Raw genomic sequence first — 18407 nt, 5'->3', positions numbered from 1 at the left:
GAAGGTTCCTCCCCAGGAGCTTCGTGTCTCTGCCTCGTGGAGCTCTCCAAGGTGACCCCGCTCCAAGGGGAATCCTGTCCCGTCCCCCCCTCTGGGAACGCTGAGGGCTCCCAGGCGCTCCAGTATCTCTCCCCCTTCCCCTCCGTGTGCCTGACCCGCTCCTGCCAGCCCGGGAATGCCACTGCTTCCCAGCTGCTTCCCTGGGAGAGCCTGCACTGCCCTTGGAAGGGCTCCCTTTTGCCACACCCGGGGGTGTGGGGGTGAGGACGCGGCTCTCCCGCAGGGAAGGGAGCTCCAGCAGCAACCTGGAGCCTGGGAATGCTGGGGCTGGGGCCCGAGGCAGACCCCGCGGCCCCAGGGAGCATTCCCGGGGGAGCAGGGATTCAGGATGTGCACCCACAGCAACAGGAGGCACCGCGGGGATGGAGCAGAGCCCGGCCCTCCCTGTGGGCACCCCTGCATTGAAGGGTGCTCCGTGGTGCTGAGCTCCGTAACCAGGACAAAGCCAAGAGCTCCTTGGTGCCGCGGGGACGAAGCCATCGAGAGCTCCTCAAACCTCTCCTCCATCCCTGGCCCAGCTCCTGCTCCTCCGCACAGTCACAGGCACAGCTCCAGATGCAGGATGAGGCCCGGGGCTGAGGGGTGCAGGGACCGCAGGGGACCCGGGCGGCGGCAGCGTTATCAATGTGATAATCGATCCATTCACGTGGTGAATCTGGGAACCAGCCCAGCAGCAGCGCTGGGAAGCGCCTGGGAGCCAGCTCCGGCTGCTCCCGAGGGCAGAGGTTCAGTCTGTGGCACCCCCCCTGCACCCCGGAACGCTGGTGTCTGTCCCATGGAGAGCCTGGGCTGCTGGGGCACAATGGGAGCAGATCCAGATGTGGCTCCAGAGACGCTTCCGAAGGCAGCAGGGATGAGGCTCAAACGCTGCCCCAGCCTCCTCTTCCTCAGCACTGCCTGCACAAGGCTCTGTCCCAAAGGGGTCAAGGGAAGCACCACATCCCATCACACTGCTCCGAGGGGGAGCAGCGCGGCTCTGTTCTGCCAGCTCCACCCTGCCCAGGAGGTGCGAGGAGAGGAGGGACACGACACTGGCAAGAGTCCTCCGGTCAGTTCAGTTCTATGGGAGAGGGGCTGAGGCTCCCCTCAGCCTCAAACCAAATCCGAGTCTATGGAATAGCTTGGACAGTGCTGCCTCTTCTGTAGTGTGATGCCAGTGCCCGCGCAGGTACTGCTGAATGCTTGCGGCAGGAAAAAGAAAGGAAAAACCCCCAGAAATACCCCTTCCCCCCCAAAACAACCCCAAACTGGACTCCGTGGGGCAGGGCTGCGCCAGGCCGGCGCTACCCGATCCGGATTTGGCCGGAGTACATGGTGAGCAGCACCATGATGGTGAAGCCTGTCAGCAGCCCCGCGTTCTGGATGGCGAAGGTGATGAGCGCGCTCCCGCTGTGCTCGTCCTCCCGGCTCACCTCGTTCATCTCAGGGAACTGCGGACAGGAGGGAGCATGGCAGAGATGGGGATGTGCTCCGGGAATGCAGAGCCCGGGATGTGCTCCGGGAATGCAGAGCCCGGGATGTGCTCCGGGAATGCAGAGCCCGGGATGTGCTCCGGGAATGCAGAGCCCGGGATGTGCTCCGGGAATGCAGAGCCCGGGATGTGCTCCGGGAATGCAGAGCCCGGGATGTGCTCCGGGAATGCAGAGCCCGGGATGTGCTCCGGGAATGCAGAGCCTGGGATGTGCTCCGGGAATGCAGAGCCCAGGAGCTGCTCCAGGATGGCAGAGCCCGGGATGTGCTCCGGGAATGCAGAGCCCGGGATGTGCTCCGGGAATGCAGAGCCCGGGATGTGCTCCGGGAATGCAGAGCCCAGGAGCTGCTCCAGGATGGCAGAGCCCGGGATGTGCTCCGGGAATGCAGAGCCCGGGATGTGCTCCGGGATGACAGAGCCCAGGAGCTGCTCCAGGATGGCAGAGCCCAGGATGTGCTCCGGGAATGCAGAGCCCGGGATGTGCTCCGGGATGACAGAGCCCAGGAGCTGCTCCAGGATGGCAGAGCCCAGGATGTGCTCCGGGACGACAGAGCGCAGTGCAAGCAGCATCCATGCTGACAGGACACAGCACCCCCCGTGCTCCCGGTGCCCGAGGGCAGCCGGTGCAAGCCCCAGCCGGGCTCAGCACTCACCATGTCAGCCAGCGCGATGTAGAGGAACATCCCCCCCGCCAGAGCGAAGATCCAGTTGGCGGAGAAGTGGCTGCCGGCCACGATGCCGAAGGCCAGCCCCACGTAGCAGCAGCAGGCAGAGAGGAAGTTGAAGAAGAGCGCCTGGCGGATGCTCATGCCCGCGTTGAGCAGGATCACAAAGTCCCCTGCGGGAGCAGAGCGCAGCGGGGTCAGGAGGGAGCACAGCCAGCGCCTGCTTCAGCCCCAGGCCAGGCGCTGCAATGTGGCTGTTGAGCCCCAAAGCGGAGCCCGTGTGCCCCTCCTGGAGCGGGAGCTTTGGGCTGGGTGGGTTTCCTTCCCATGGCTCCATCTGCCCTTAAATCTCAGCCCTCACCGCGGCGGCTCTATTCCTAGAGACCCATCCCACCCCTTTGTCCCAGTGAACACCTGGGAGGAGCAGATCCGAGGGGACCCTTCCCCTGCGGATGCACGTACCCAGCTCATGCGGGAACTCCTCGCAGAGGATGGCCACGGAGGTGCTGATGCCCTGGAAGACGGAGACGGTGAAGGAGGCTCCGATGGCCAGCCCGTCGATGAAGTTGTGGAGCCCATCGCTGAGGGTGATCATCCAGGCCAGGGTGCCGATGTCGGAGTAGCGCACCTCCTTCAGCCAGTAGCACGCGCTCTGCGAGGCCTGCAGGTCCTGCACAGCACCCGGTGCTCAGCACCCGCAGCCCACGCTGCACCCGCACCCGAGCCGCCGCTTGCCACCCCCAGCACTTTGCCATAGGGATGCACACGGCTGGACCGGATGATCCCTCCCGGCCCCATCGGTGCTGTGCGCATCGGGGTCCAAACCTGCTCTCTTCCCATGCTCTGCCCCCCAGCCCCACGCGAGTGGCACGAACCTGGACTGAGAGGGAGCCCACCCCAACCTTCTCGTCGCCGGGGGGGCTCTTGCCGTCCCGCTCGCTGCTCACAGGGGGGATCATGTGGTCCAGGTCCCCATTCTGCAGCTTCTCCGTGACCCCCTCCTCCTGGTCCTTCTTGGAGGGCAGAGCCTCGGGGCCGTAGTGGCTGTGCCCGTGGTGGTGCTGTGGGACAAGGGGGGGCAATGGATGTCAGCCACGTCTCCCACCCGAGCCGGACTCCTTCGGGCCCTGCCCAGCCTCACCTGGTCCTTCTGCTTCAGCAGCATCTTCAGCACCTTCTCTGTGAAGAAGAAGAGGTAGAAGCCCCCGAACACCACAGCAGACTTGGACACGTAATAATCCTCCTGCGGGTTGAACCCGAACGCCTGCGGGGACGGGGACAGCTCTGAGCAGCAGCCCTGGCCCCAGCGCCTCAGGGCAGCCCTGCCGGGCCCTGACCTCCCTCAGCAGCAGCTGCCCTGGGGACAAGCTCCCGATGCCTTTGTGCCCCTTCCATCTCCCTTGCTCCCCAGCAAACGCTGGGCCCCGTGGGTGCACGCCCTGCACGCGGCGGGGATGCTAACGCAGGTTAAGGCAGGAGGGACCTGCCTGCAGGGCCGCCAAGGGCAGGAAAGGCCTTGGAGCAGCCCAGAGGCGATTCCCGTCCCCAGAGGGGCACAGCAGCAGCTCCAGTGCCCTCCCAAGGGGCTCCCAGCCTCCGTACCTCGCTGCGGGCTCCCTCCGACGGCAGCGAGCGCCCAGGGAGAGAGAAAGAGCCCCCAAGAGCCAGGAGAGGAGCGAGCCCGCGGCCCTCAGCCTACCTCGGGAATGAGCTGGAAGAGGGCGTTGGAGTAGAGAGTTCCAATCGCCAGAGCTATGAAGTAGAGGAGCAGCCGCTTGTAAAAGGTCTTCTTCATGAAGGGCACGACGCTGGCTCCCACCAGCGAGCAGAGGGAGATGACGGTGACGCAGAGGAACCCGAACCCCCAGACTGCGGCAGGGCCAAACCCCCCCCGGCCAAGCGGAGCAGGGGAGCGGTGGGGGCAATGGCAGGGAGGGGGGATCCGGGGGAAGGGGAGGAGAGAAGAGGACATTGGTTAGTGATTGCTGCTTCATTGCTGCGGGGGGACCGGGGCCGGCGGCTGCGGAGCAGCGCTTCGGGAAGCGGCCGGGAGGGAGCTGAGCTCCAGCGACGCTGCCGAGCCCCTGCGGGACCGGGGCGGCCGCTCCAGCACCACCGAGCCCCGGTGCCCCCCGCGCCCCGCACGCTCCATCCTGCTCCCGCAGCGCCGCCAGGCTGGAGCGTGGCCGGGGGCAAATACACGGAGGCAGTTCTGGAGCTGAGCAGGAGCCTGGGAAAACCACACGGATCCGGGTGCTCGGTGCCCAACAGGAGGGCAAAGCCCAGCAGAGCCGAGGGCGCTCTGCTCCTGCACCCTGAGCACGGGGCTCAAGGGAGACTGGATCCATCTCGGAGCCCCGTGAAGCCTCCTGGACCGGGAGCGGCGAGGAAGCCCCCATGATTTGCGGGGCCCAGGGCATTGCTTCAGCTCCAGAAGCACGCAATTACAACACAATTACTCTGCAATGTGTCCATCGGCCCATCGGAGCACCAGGAAACCTTGTGGGAGCCTAAATCCGTGTGGGAACGTCGGCCTCGTAAACCAGAGAGGGGTAAAAGGAAGGCAGTGGGAAAGGTGCTGCTTCCCTGGGCTCTCACACCGATGCTTGCGCCCAGCAATGGCGCTGAGCACGTCCCTCCAGGGGTTCAGAGCTGCGGAGCAGACCCAGCCCATGGGGCCCTGCAGGGCCGAGGAGCGCGGGGGATGCAGCGTCCCCAGCTCGGGTCCTGCTCCAGCCCCGGGGCAGCAGCACCGGGGGGACCTGGAGCTGCGGGAGTGAGGCCACGGAGCTGCTGCGAGGGCTGGAGCAGCTCTGCCCCGGAGCCAGGCTGAGAGAGCTGGGCTGGGGCAGCCTGGACAAGAGAAGGCTCCTGAAGGGGAGGCCTGAGAGCAGCTCCAGTGCCTGAAGGGGCTCCCCCAGCACAAAGAAAAGAGCCCTGGATGCTGAGGGTTTCCTGGTGCTCGGAGGGGCGGGAAGAGCCTGCGGAGCCCCGGAGCAGCCTGAGCCTGAGCGGTTGGAGGGGGCGGGTGCCGGGGCCGGGACGTGGAGCGCACCTCTGGGATGAGCTGGAAGAGCGCGTTAGAGAGCAGCGAGCCGATGGAGAGCGCCACGAAAAACGGGAGCACGCGGCCGAAAACGGGCTTCCCGGCACAGGGCACGATGAGGACGCCGAGCAGAGCGGCCACGTTAATCATGGACACGCTGAGGAAACCAAAGCCCCACGCTGCGGAACGACAAGAGACCGGGGCCAGACATTACCGGGGCTCTGGGCGCGGGGCACGGGGACAACCGGCTCCGGCTCCTCCATCCCTGCTCCGGGGGCTCCGGTGCGGACGCGGTCACGGGCGCTGCTCAGGGCAGGGGGAACGGAGCCACCAGGACACCTGGAAGAGCCTCACGGCACGGGGGCAGGCAGCGCTGAGCCCGATCCCACACCGCGGGCGCCGTCAGCGCTTGGCTGCGTGGAAGCTCGTGTGGCGGAGGCTCATCCTGCGCCCAGCTCCCAGCCCACCCCGCTCTCCCTGTGCGACCGGGCCCAAGCCCACGCTGCGCTTCCGTGCCGAGGGAATCCCATGGGGACACGGAACCGGCGCAGGGGAGCCGTGCCCTGAGCCCCCCTTACCCTCGGCCGCGCTGGGCCTGCTCTCCTCCGCCTGCTCGCCCTCGTCGCGCTCGGCGGCCCCGGCCCCGGCCCCGCAGGCGCCGCTCTCCAGCTGCTGCAGGATCGCGGGGCAGAGCCCCTGGAGCTCGCGGGGCCCCACGGCCGAGCCCGCGCTCAGGTTGTGCAGGGCGAAGAGCTCCCCGGAGCTGAGGCACTGCGGAGGCAGGGAAGGGGTCGGGATGAGCCCGCGCAGCCCCACGGGAGCGCCGGGCGCTGCTGGGCCCTGCTCTTACCCGGGACAGGTTCCCCCGCGGCGCCGAGGCGTTGCCGGGCCCCAGGCCCACGTCCAGGCGGGTCAGCAGCGCCTTGAGCTGCGCCAGGCTCAGGGTCCCGCTCTCCCCATAGCGCTGGAGCAGGTCCCGCAGGAAGGAGGCTGCCGAGAGCCCCGAGCCCGCGGTGTCAGCGCCCGCCCGCGCCGGGCACCGCAGGACACAGAGCAGCGCGAGCAGGAGCCGGCACCAGCGCCCGGCGCGGGGCATCGCGGAGCCTCGGTGGGGCTGCAAGAGGAGGCACAAACTGCAGTGAGCATCGGTGTCCCCACAGCCCCCAGCTCCTCTGCCCCACAGCCCCGAAATGATGGGAGATCCCTGCCCCACAGCCCCATGATGATGGGAGATCCCTGCCCCACAGCCCCATAATGATGGGAGATCCCTGCCCCACAGCCCCATGCCCCACAGCCCTATCCGATGGCAGATCCCTGCCCCACAGCCCCATAATAATAGCAGGTCCCTGCCCCACAGCCCCATCTGATGGCAGGTCCCTGCCCCACAGCACCATCCGATGGCAGGTCCCTGCCCCACGGCACCATCCGATGGCAGGTCCCTGCCCCACACCAGCCTCATGCAGGGCCGGGAGCACCCAGCCCCGGCACCTTCTCCCCCGTGCTCCTCCGGCACCCGGATCCAATCTCAGCTCTCCACTCCCCGGCGGTGCCGGGGGCTCTGGGGCTCCCGGGGGCTCTCCAGCCCCACAGCACCTCTGGATCCCCGCAGAGCGACCCCACGCAGGGATCCCGCACCCCAACCCCACGCAGGGATCGCAGGGATCCCGCACCCCAGCCCCAGCCCAGCTCCATGGGGTGAGGTCTCACAGGGGTCGCGGCCGCTCCGGGGCCCCGCCAGGTCCCCTCTGTGCCCCCAGGGCCGGGCCGGGCGCGCACGCAGGGCGGCACCTCCACAGGGGTGCACTTTAACCCCGGTAATCGCAAGGAGCCGCGCAGGGATCGATGCGAGGGGACGGAGGCTGCGGGAACCCGGCTGCACCCGCACGTCCCCACGGGGCAGCGCCCGGAGCCGGGTGGGAGCCGTGAGGGCAGCGGGAACCACGGACCCTGCGCTGGCAGCACCGGGGACACCGAGACCCCAGCGGGGTGTGCGCTGGGGACACCCCTCGGTAACAGCGCAGGGGGGGCCCGGGGCCGTGCCCAGGACACGGCCGAGAACGGAGCCGGAGCCGGGGATTGTTCCCAAACAACCCGGAGCTGCCAGGACCCGGCCGGGCCCCGCTCCCCTTCCAGGACCCCGCATTCCTGCGGGCTCAGCGCCGCTTTGGCACCTTTGGCCGGGGGGCTCCGGCCGCCTCCTGCCGAGCTTTAAGCGCGGAGGCTTTGGTTTAACCCCTCCCGTCCCGCAGCGCCGGCACCCGCGGCTCTGCCCCTCCAGCGGCCCCCGACGCCTCCGCCACGGGGAGGGCCCGCATGGGGCACGGAACGGGCCGGGATGAAGGAGCCCAAAGCCGCTTCCACCGGAGCAGGGTGCTCCAAGCCCCGTGTCCAAGCCGGCCTTGAGCACTGCCAGGGATGGGGCAACTCTTCCCGGGATGGGGCACACGCAGGGGCTGGCGCTCAGCCCATGGTGACAAAGGCCCGTCCTGGAGCCGCCCCATGCCGGGACGGGGCCGGTCCCTGCTCATCCCCATCCCCGCATCCTTCCTCGCGCTGCAGCGCCCCGCTTACCCCAGCCGGGACCCCGCTTCCACCCGGCGGCCTCGCCAAGGGCAGGAAGCGCTTGCGCTGCACCCGCTCCACCGGGAGCATCCCTTGGGAAGGGGCCGGCTCCCAGAGGAGCAGCCCCGGAGCCATCCCCACCCCGCTCCCGCCTCCTGCCCCGCTTCACCCCAGGGCCCTTCCCCTTCCCACATCCCGCGGGGTCACTTCCCAGCACCCATCGATCCTCGCTGCCCCCCCCCACTCCTGCCCCATCCCGTAACAGGCCCCAGAGCGGTGCCAAGCCCCACGGACGGGTCCTGTGCGCACAAACGGGGGCTCCCTCGCAACAAACTGGGTTCACCCCATAAACTGCGCTCCCCACCCCATAACAAGCTCCCACCCGACACAAACTGGGGCCCCCACTCCCCTGCCCCATTGCCCCTGCCCCAAACGCGCTCCTAGAGCTTGCACCAGCGGCGCCAGGCCCTGCGCCTGTGTTCCCCTGCCCCATAAGCTGCGTTCCCGGCCCCACATCCCCCCATTGCCTGCACCTACGCCCTCACCCGGCCCCAGACCCCGTGGGCAGTCCCAAAGCGAGCCCCAGAGCTGCTGCCCATGCCCTGTGGCGGGTCCCAGACCCCACAGACCGGCCCTCAGCGGCTCCCTGCGTCCCTCCCCGCATCCTTCCCCCATCCCCGTCTCCATCCCGGGGCTCCGGGCCCGCTCCCGCTCCGTTCCCCGCCGCCCCCCGTCACCGCAGCCGGGTCCCCGCCGCCCCCCGTTCCCACCCCTCCTGTTCCCCCCCCATTACCCGTTCCCATTCCCATTCCCATTCCCATTCCCATTCCCGTTCCCGTTCCCGTCCCCATCCCGTTCCGTCCCTACCTCCCTCCGGTCCGTCCCGCTCCGCTCCGCTGGGTCGTGGCGGCGCAGGGCGCACGCTCAGCCGGCGGCACGGGGAGCGCTCCCATTGGCCAGCGCCCGCGCAAGCCACGCCCCCTCCCGCTGCATCGCTGCGCAGCGCCCGGCGCCGGGGGCGCGATTGGGAGGGGGAGCCCCATGGAGCACCCCATAGAACACCCCATAGACCCCATAGAGCATCCCATGGACCCTATAGAGCACCCCATAGACCCCATACAGCACCCATGGACCCTATAGAGCACCCTATAGAGCACCCCATGGAGCACTCTCTACCCCTATAGAGCACCCCATAGAGCACCCTATAGAGCACCCCATGGAGCACTCTCTACCCCTATAGAGCACCCCATAGAGCACCCCATGGAGCACTCTCTACCCCTATAGAGCACCCTATAGAGCACCCCATGGACCCTATAGAGCACCCCATAGACCCCATACAGCACCCATGGACCCCATAGAACACCCCATGGACCCTATAGAGCACCCTATAGACCCTATAGAGCACCCCATAGACCCCATACAGCACCCATGCACCCTATAGAGCACCCCATAGAACACCCCATAGACACCACAGAGCACACTATAGAGAACCCCATAGACCCTATAGAGCACCCTATGGACCCCACAGAATACCCCATAGAGCACCCCACAGAGCACCCTATGGACCCCATAGACCTCATAGAGCACCCCACAGAGAACCCCATAGAGCACCATATGGACCCCATGGAATACCCCATAGAGCACCCTATGGACCATATAGAGCACCCCATGGACCCCATAGAGCCCCCCATGGAGCCCTCCCCTTGACCCCCCCTCCGGGGTACAGGACACCAGCAGCCACCCCCCAGGCATCCTCTGGGGGCACAGAACATCCCTCAGGTCCCTCTGGGGGGGACCAGGGCACCCCACGGACGCCTCTGGGGGCACCGACTCCCCCCTGCCCCACACTGCACCCCCTGCGCCGGGGCAAGGCGAGCGCTGCCAAAGTCCATGGGGCCGGCAAATAAAGGGCGATGGGCGCCGGTCAATGATTAACGTGGGCGCGGGGGCTGCGGTGCCCCAGGCCCTGCAGCGTCCCCTTCCCCGTGCCCTCCAGCCCCGAACAGAGGGGTCCGGGTGTCCCTGGGAGCCCCCAGACCCCGGCACCAGGAGGCACCGGTGCCAGCAACGCCTTTATTGCAGTGAACTGAAACCGTGGGCACAGGAGGGCAAGAACCGGGTCCTGTCCGCTCTGCTCTGCGTTAAAAGGGAGGGGAGAGGCTCCTGCCCCCCTCCGACCCTGCCCCTCCTGCACAAGTGGGGGTAAAGGCAAAACCCAAGTGACCCGAGCGGCTGCAACGGCTTCAGACTGAGAGGTCCCAACCGCGGCGCAGCGGCGAACTCCAAGGAGGTTTTTCCCTTGGGAATGGGAGCCGCGCCAGCACAGAGCACACCGCATCAGATCCCTCCCTGGGAAAGCAGCGACTCCTCCAGGACGGCGCCAGCAGGAGCCGGGCTTCCCGAAACGGGAGCTCGGAGAAGCAAAGGAAAACTGGAACCTGGCAGCTGAGCCCAGGGCAGGGCAGGGAACCAGCGAACCCCCCCCCCGAGCCCTTGGATTCGCACCCATGGGGGGTGCGGGGATGAGGTCCCTGCGCCCTCCCGGTGCCGGAGCCTGGGGCTCGGTCTGGTTCCACCCCATGGAGAGGAGCCCCAGGAGCCCGCTGGTGCCAGCCCGGGTCCGAGCATCCCTGAAAGCAACAAAACCCAAGCCCAGGAAGCAGGAGCAGAACGGAACCAGGGACTAAAGCAGGGCCGGGAGGGCAGCGGCGCGGCGCCGGCTCACAGGAAGAAGAGCTTGTCACAGAGCTGGGCGCTGGGCTCGCGGTGCAGGATGTGTCCCGACAGGAACGCCAGCTTGTGCGCGTAGCGGCAGGGCGCGGGGACGCGCACGGTGCCCGGCCAGTTCCAGTACAGGTGGCAGAGCTTGAACGTGAGCCTGGGCACGGCGCGGGGACGTGGTGAAGCCGCAGGGATGCGGGGGCACGACCGGGGTGCCCAAGGAGGGCACCAAGGGGGGCTCAAGGCCAGGGGGGATGCAGGGAGCCGGTCCCTACCTCTGTATGTGCTCGGGGCTGAGGCTGGCCGTGTTGAGCAGGCAGACGTAGCGCGTGGGGATGCTGCAGCCCTGGCGCGAATGATGGGCCAGCAAGAAGAAATCCTGCCTGCGGGGAGGGAAGGGAAGGGAAGGGAAAGGGGGTGCGCAGGGGAGTGCGGCTGCCCCATCCCCGGCTGTGCTCAAGGCCCAGCTGGATGCACCCTGCCCCAGTGGAAGGGGTCCCTGCCCGTGGCAGAACCGGATGAGCCTTAAGGTCCCTTCCAACACAGCCCATCCCATGCAAGGATTCCTATGGACAGGGTTTCTATGGAGGGGTTTTTGCCCTCCTCAGTGCCTCCTGCACCCCTCTGGTGCCGGCCGCGGCCACTCACCACTGGGAGCTGGTAACCGTGTGGTCAAGGACGGTGCCCGGCGGAGGGGCCGCGAGCTGCTCGGCCACCGGCACGTACAGGTTGGTGCTGTGCTGCTTCTGCACCACCAGCACCGCCAGCCCCGGCTCGTAGCTCTCAAAGGTGTCGAAGCACTTCTGCAGCTGCGGGATCTCGTAGCGGAGCACGGTGTCGAGCTGGCTGTCAGACACCCCGTCCCGGAACACCACGATCTTCCGCGGCAGGCAGTGGTTCATCTGCGAGCAGGGAGCACGCACACCAGGCATGGGATGGGCAGGTGGGGGGGACCAGGCCCTGGTGAGGAGCTGGGACTCATGGCTGTGAACTCATCGCCTCCCAACTCCATGGACAGCCCCGGATGCACCCAGAGCCAGGGCCTGGGGACCACAAACCCGCCCCTTCCCATGGAACCTGGCCTGGGTTGGGGTTGAAGGGACCATAAAGCTCCTCCAGCTCCAATGGCAGGGACCCCTTCCACTGGAGCAGGGTGCTCCAAGCCCCTGTGTCCACCCTGGCCTTGAGCACTGCCAGGGATGGGGCAGCCACAGCTTCTCTGGGCACCCTGTGCCAGCGCCTCAGCACCCTCACAGGGAAGAGCTTCTGCCTAAGAGCTCATCCCATCTCCCCTCGGGCAGGTTAAAGCCGTTCCCCTTGGCCTGTCCCTGCAGGCCCTTGCCCCAAGCCCCCCTCCAGCTTTTCCAGGCTGTTCCTCCCCCAGCTGCAGTGGGAAGGGAAGAATGCCCAGGGAAGATCCTGCCCCCCCCGCAGCTCAAGGCGCTTTCCTCCTGCTGGGACCTGGCTCTTCCCAGTGCAAGCGGATCCTGGCGGGAGGCTCCCACATTCCCGATAAGGCAGCGGCTCCCTGGGCTCTGCACTGGGCCCGGGCTGCCCGGGGCTCGCAGGGGAGGTTCCAGCCCCGGCTCAGCCTCACCTCATGGAAGTGCTGGAGGGCATCGGCCAGGCAGAGCCGGAGGCTGTCGGCGATCTCCTGGTTCGGCATCTGGAAAACCACCCTGGAATACCACCTGGTGAGGACGCTGCGGGCAGAGCAGGACCAGCATCAGGCCCTGCCCCTTCCCTCCCCAGCCAAAGTCCTCCGGGACATGGAGCACCCCAGCCACCGCAAACCCTGTGCCGAGCCGGGGACAGCTTCAGCTCTGCCCCGTTCCCGGTTATCCCAGTGTGGGACCCCCCCCGTGTTCCCAGGGTGGAGTGGGAGGCAAGCTGCCCCCCGCCAGGCCTCACGCACTGGTTCATGCTGGCCACAAAGCCGATGACGGAGCGCATCCCTTTCCTGTGGTTGTGGTAGACATCCATGCCGATGACCATCAGCTGCTTCTGCCGTGGGGGAACGGAGAAGGAAGGCGGGGATCAGGGCTAAGTCAAGCAATTCCCTGCCCGGATCCCTCCAGCTGCAAGGGGGACGGCACAGCCAGAACAGAGCCCCCAGCTCCTGCTCCGTGCCCTGTCCCCAGCGGGAAGCCCGTGCCCAACACCTCGTGCCAGGGCCCCGTTCCCGGCGGGTTTTGCCTTACCAGGGGGATGTCGACCCCCCAGAGCTCGCCCCCCAGCTTGCAGTTCATCTGCAGCAGCACTTTCTGCACCACGCTGCGCAGCTTCCCCGGCTGCCCGCTCAGCGTCTGCGCGTTGATCACCTGCGGATGGGGGGAAGCAGGGAAAAGCGAGGCTGGAGGCACCGGCCGCTCCCCAGCCCCAGCCCCTGAGCCCCCGGCGTACCTGGGAGGGCACGGGGCACTGCACGCAGCACAGCTTCTTGACGGCTGCATAGAGATCCTCCCGGCTGCCCGAGATGATGCACAGCAGGATCTGCACCCTCTCCTGCCGGGAATCGCAGCCGGAGCGGGAATTGGGTGCCCAAGGGATGCGCACCCCCCCCCAGCATCCAGCTGCCTCCCTCCGGGCCCTGTCCCCACCTCAGTGCTCAGCATGCTCCGGATGCTCCTGGCGTAGGTCTCGATGCGGTCGTCCTTCAGCTCCACCAGCGCGGGGCGGCCGACGCGCATCCCGATGGGGCCGCACACGCTCTCCATGGCAGCCACCAGGTCCTTGGCCAGGTTCTGCAGGCGCTTGGGGTACACCAGGAGCCAGTAATTCATGGAGATCTAAGGCGGGAGGCAAGGGCAGAATGGGGCTCGGGGCCGCGGCTGCTGAACCATCGGCTCCCAGGGCAACGTGGGAGAGGGGAAGCATCCCCAGAGGGACCCGGAGGAGCCCCAGCGTCCCACTCCTACAGCCTCCAGCTGCGCGAGGAGGAGGTGGGAAGGCACCCGGCTGCAGCGCAATGCCAGCACTAACAAGGGAAGGGATCTGGCTCCGAGGAGCTCCGGAGGGAGCCGGGATGGCAGCGGGGGGAAGCCATGCCCGGCCTCCAGAGCCGGGGGCGTTGGTGCCGCGGCTGCGGCAGGGGCTCACCGCCGAGATGGAGGCTTCCCTCACGACCACCTTGCTCCAGCTCAGGTCCTCGCAGGGGGTGAAGGAGCCGTGGCGCAGGTTGATCCTCTCCATGGGCAGCACCCGGCCCTCGGTCTAAGGGAGGAGGAAGCCGTGGTGCTGCCGTGCTGCTGCCGCGCCGCTGCCGCGGGGCACCCCGGGACCCTCACCCTGTGGATGTCGGGGGCGAGGTACAGCCCCCAGCGCTGCAGCTCCTGCGAGGCCTCGGCGCTGTGGCGGATGCGGTGCAGGAGGCTGCTGAGGCGCAGGTAGTGCTGCTGCGGGCTCTGCAGCATCGCCCCCGTCACGTCCTGCAGCAGGAACAGCCCCGGCTGCAGGGGGGGGGCTCGGAGCACCCGGGGGTCCCCCTCCACAGAACCAAACCCCACACTGGTCTGGGTTGGAAGCGACCTCATCCAGTTCCAACCCGGCTCCCAGCATGCTCTGACCTTCAGCATCCGACTGTCCTTCCTCATGTCAGGAATCCCGGTCATGAAGGTGAGCTCTGGCACGAGCAGGACCAAGTCCAAGCAGCGCTGCGGGGATGGGGACCGGCACTCAGCACCCCGAGGACGGTGCCAGCCCCTTCTCACCCAGCCCTGGGCAGGGCAGGGGCTGGAGGAGCCAGGAAAACACCACGGGGCTCCATGTCCGCTCCCCAGCTCCCCATCCCTGTCTCACCTTCCCCTCCGGGGTCAGCTTTTCCTTCGGCCTATGGACGAGCAGCGGCTGCTCCAGCTCCTTGATGGTGATCCCATAGGTTTTGCTGGAAAAGCAGCACCAGGCGAGATGCTCCCGCTCCCCCACGCGGGGCTCCCCAGGCCCTTCCTCCAACACAGGCTCTGCTCCCAAGGGACGCCCCGTCCGGCCCTACCTGTAGTAGCTGATGAAGGTGACGTCCTCGCCGCTGGCCAGGGTGAAGGTGTCCTGGGGGGTCTTGCTCCAGTCGATGTCGTCGAGGCGGTAGGTGCGGTTGTTGTAGCGGGTGATGACCACGCTGCCCACCAGCTGCTTCACGCACTCCTCCTGGAAGCTGCCCGGGCTCTGCTTGTAGATGCTGTGCCTGGGGGGCAGGAGGAGCTCGGGGGGATGCTCCAGGGCCACGCGAGCCCCACATCAAACCGCTGCTGTCCCACAGCCATCGGCGGTGCCACCATCGCTGGTGCCTGCGGCCGGCAGTGCCCTCACCCAGGCCAGCCCCGTGGCTGCAGGAAAACCTCCCTCATCCCTAAGGCCCCCCAGGGCTCCCCTGGGATCCCCCCCTCCTCTCACATGAAGTTCAGGACGGACTCGCTGCGGATCACTTTATGGATGGCATCGACCAAGAGGAAGAGGCCCCCGTCCTTCTTCCGGATGCTGACAGCGTATCCTGGCCAAATCTGCAGCCTGTGCCCGGAGCAGAAGATGCCCAACAGTGCCTGGGTTAAAGCTGGAGCTCTGAGGTCACCCATCCCAGCCCGCTGCTATGGGGCACAGGGATGGCCCCAGCCAGGAGGAGGTGCCCAGCACCCACCTGTAATGCTGTAACATGGTGGCCTGGGTGGGCTCAAAGAAGTTTCTCCCCACAAGCTGCATATCCAACATCCTCATCACCCTGGCGAGGAAAAGCAGGATGGGCCCAGGCTTGGTGGGGAGGAGGAAGAGGAGGGTCTGGGCCATCGCTCACCTCCGGAACACCACGTTGTAAAAGGGGATGCAGAGATCGGAGCTGGGCTCCAGGACCTTGGTGATCTGGATGCTGATGGTGACCTCCTCCCCGTCGCTCCTCCTCTGAACCTTCAGGGTGACGAGCTGCGGGCAGGATGGGTGATGTGGGTGCTCTCCTTCCCCCACATGGGCTGCAGGCCCCAGGCTGCCCCGAGCAAGCCCAGCGCGGGTCGCGTGGCCCCTCACCTGCGGGAGCTGGATGGGCAGGAAGAGGATGAAGCCATCGAAGGCCATCACGTCCCCCAGCACGGCCCGGTGCTCCTTCAGCATGGCCAAGCGCACGCTCCTGCACTCCACCTGGGGGCTGCGGGGAGGCAGCGCCTGCTCTCCCTGCACCCCTCGAACCCTCTCCGGACCCCACAGACCCTCGAGGGGCAAAGCCCGGAGCCCATTGCCGAGCGCTGCCGCGGCCGCTCCACGCAGTGGCTATGGGGATGCAGGGAGCAAGAGGGAGCCCCTGCGCCGGTACCTGAAGGTGACGTGGTACTGGAACACGGCTTCGTTCTGGCACTGGATGCTCACGGAGTTCAGCCCCAGAGCCAGGGCTGTGCCCTTCGGTGCCGCCTTCACCCCTGGTGCCCTTGGCGAGGTGGGAAGAGGCAGCGTGAGCCCGGTGCTGCCCAGACCCCCCGGCTGCGCCTGGACCTTGCCGATGCTTCACTTACGCTCTGCTGGCGGCGGCGGGGCCCGGAGGGAGGCGCTGGGTTGCTGGTGGGCTCAGGGTGGGTGCAGAAGCGGCGATGGGCACCCCTTGGGCCGGCGCGGGGGCTCCTCTGCCAGGGGGAGCAGGCGGCGCGTCCCCTCTGCCCCGCCACAGCACCCTGGGTGCGCACAGAGCTCAGCCTGCACCCCGGGACCCCAACCCCCTTGTGCTGACCCCCCCACGCACAGCACCCCCTGCTCTGCCCCACGGCCAGGAGCCTGGAGGGGCTCCAACACCCGGGTTTGGTGGCCAGCCCTGACTGAGCCATGGGGGGTCCCCATCCTGCTGCCCCCGGGGCTGGGCTGAAACCATCAGAGGGCTCAGAGGCAGAATCCCAAAGAGAATCGAGCAGGGTGGGGAGGAGCTTTCAGCTGCTCCACTCCAACCCTCACCGCAGCACTGCCAAGGCCACGGCTGGCCCACGGCACTGAGGGGGTGTGAACCCGTGCAGGGACGGTGCCTGCAGCCCTGCCCTGGGCAGCCTGTTCCAATGCCTGAGCACCCTCTGGGGCAGGAATTGTTCCTCAGCTCCATCTAAACCTGCCCTGGTGCAGCTTGAGGCCGTTTCCCCTTGTCCCATCCCTTGGGAGCAGAGCCCAGCCCCTCCTGGCTCCATCCTCCTGTCAGGCAGTTGTAGGCAGCCATCAGGTCCCCCCTGAGCCTTCTCTTCTCCATCTGAACCCCCAGGTCCCTCAGCCCCTCCCCACCTCCGGGCCCTGCTCCAGCCCCGTTCCCTTCCCGATGCCTCCCCCGCAGCGAGGGCCCAGAGCCGCGCACAGGCCCCGACCCGCGGCCCCCCCGGGCCCAGCGCAGGTCCCGGTCCGGGCCGCTCGGTGCCGCAGGGACTCACCGCCCGCGGGCCGGCAGCGCCGCCGCCACGTGATCACCGCGGGGCGCGGGGCTGCGAGCGGACGGAGGCCGAGGCCCCGGTGCCGGTCCCGGTGCCGGTCCCCAGCGGGCCCCGCCGCGGGGCTCCATGCTCAGCCCCCGCAGCAGGGAGCAGAGCGAGGGCTCGGCCGGCCCGGGCGGCGGCAGGCGCTGAGCTCGGCCCACCAGGCCCCGCAGCCTGCCCGGAGCGGAGGGACCGGGACCGGGACCGGGCCCGGGGGGGAACCGCGGCGGCTCCATGGCGCGGCCCTCGAGCCCCGCCGCCCGACCACGCTGGCGGGAAAGCTCTGCGCAGGCGCGGCCCGCCCACCGCGTGGCTCCGCCCCTTCGCGCCGCCCAGCACCGCGGACAGCGCCAGGAGGGGCGGGGCCTAAAGGGGGCGGAGTCAAGGAACGGGGGTGGGGTCAAACGGGATTGGGGGTACAGCGGGATTTGGTGGGGGTACATTGGGATTGGGAATTAATAAATAGGGATTTGGGGGCGTGAATTTGGGGTTAAGAGGGAAATAAACTGGGGTTTGGGGGTATACTGGGATTTGGGGTAAAAAAGGTGAGATTTGGGAGGTATATCGGGATTTGGGGTAAAGATTTGGGAGGTATACTGGGATTTGGGGTAAAAAAGGTGAGATCTGGGAGGTATATCGGGATTTGGGGTAAAGAAGTGGAGATTTGGGAGGTATATCGGGATTTGGGGTAAAAAAGGTGAGATTTGGGAGGTATATCGGGATTTGGGGTAAAGATTTGGGAGGTATACTGGGATTTGGGGTAAAAAAGGTGAGATTTGGGAGGTATATCGGGATTTGGGGTAAAGACGTGGAGATATGGGAAGTATACTGGGATTTGGGGCAAAAAAGTTGAGATTTGGGAGGTATATTGGGATTTGGGGTAAGAAAGGTGAGATCTGGGAGTTATATTGGGATTTGGGAGGTATACTGGGATTTGGGGTAAAAACGGTGAGATTTGGGGGGTTATATTGGGATTTGGGGTAAAGAAGTGGAGATTTGGGAGGTATATTGTGATTTGGGGTAAAAAAAGATGAGATTTGGGAGGTATATTGGGATAGGAGGTAAATAAATTGAGATTTGGGATAAGGAAATGGGGATGTGGTGGTACAATAGGATTGGGAAGGGTGAATTGGGATTGGGGGGGGCAACAGCAGGGGCAAAGGGCAGCCGCAGTCCCACTCCCTGCCCACCGGCGGTGCCTGGGGGGCATCCAGGGGGGATTCAGCTCCGCGACAGCACCCTTGGGTGATGCTGGACCCCCCGGCTCTCCCCATGGCGAGGAAGCAGCGCAGGCTGTGACCCCCATGGGCAGGATGAGACGGAACAGCCCGAAATGGGCAAACCCAGGGGTTTATTCCACATTTGTCCCCAGGCGCGGGCAGGGGCACAGCGGGGTCCTGCACCCCCGGAGCTGCAGGGGGTGGACCAGGGGCTGCAGCGGCCCCAACCAGCCCCATGGTCCC

At 67.0% G+C, this 18407-nt stretch overlaps 2 protein-coding genes across 3 annotated transcripts; both read right to left on the bottom strand.

Annotated features, from left to right (window-relative positions):
• Window positions 1-1177: 1177 nt before the first annotated feature.
• On the bottom strand, window positions 1178-6394 carry SLC39A14 (solute carrier family 39 member 14). Of its 2 annotated transcripts, none has more exons than XM_062616955.1 (8): window positions 6093-6394; window positions 5821-6013; window positions 3896-4065; window positions 3338-3460; window positions 3072-3257; window positions 2659-2866; window positions 2185-2369; window positions 1178-1490 (listed from the first exon to the last, which is right to left on the bottom strand). In XM_062616955.1, exons 1-8 carry the CDS (start codon window positions 6336-6338, stop codon window positions 1344-1346), a joined length of 1458 nt encoding a protein of 485 aa, XP_062472939.1. In that variant the 5' UTR covers window positions 6339-6394; the 3' UTR covers window positions 1178-1343. The 2 variants fall into 2 exon arrangements, with proteins under 2 accessions (XP_062472939.1, XP_062472940.1); XM_062616956.1 differs by lacking the exon at window positions 3896-4065 and adding an exon at window positions 5252-5421 and having other exon boundaries at window positions 6093-6393.
• Window positions 6395-10492: 4098 nt separating this feature from the next.
• PIWIL2 (piwi like RNA-mediated gene silencing 2) lies at window positions 10493-18401 on the bottom strand. The gene is made up of 21 exons (XM_062616930.1): window positions 18288-18401; window positions 17210-17310; window positions 16903-17118; window positions 16015-16170; window positions 15819-15929; window positions 15536-15653; window positions 15309-15433; window positions 15156-15236; window positions 14915-15028; window positions 14517-14705; window positions 14324-14408; window positions 14092-14178; window positions 13813-13953; window positions 13625-13738; window positions 13126-13314; window positions 12929-13030; window positions 12441-12529; window positions 12123-12228; window positions 11174-11427; window positions 10801-10908; window positions 10493-10682 (listed from the first exon to the last, which is right to left on the bottom strand). The coding sequence occupies exons 1-21, from the start codon at window positions 18399-18401 to the stop codon at window positions 10526-10528; spliced, it is 2757 nt and encodes a 918-aa protein (XP_062472914.1). The 3' UTR covers window positions 10493-10525.
• Window positions 18402-18407: the final 6 nt, after the last annotated feature.

Source organism: Pezoporus occidentalis, unplaced genomic scaffold (genome assembly GCF_034315485.1).
Source record: "Pezoporus occidentalis ecotype Australia unplaced genomic scaffold, CSIRO_AGI_Poc_V1 ctg191, whole genome shotgun sequence".
In the NCBI taxonomy this organism is placed as follows: domain Eukaryota; kingdom Metazoa; phylum Chordata; class Aves; order Psittaciformes; family Psittacidae; genus Pezoporus; species Pezoporus occidentalis.
Note: the sequence above shows the minus strand (reverse complement) of the source record. Positions and strands in the feature narration are given on the sequence as shown.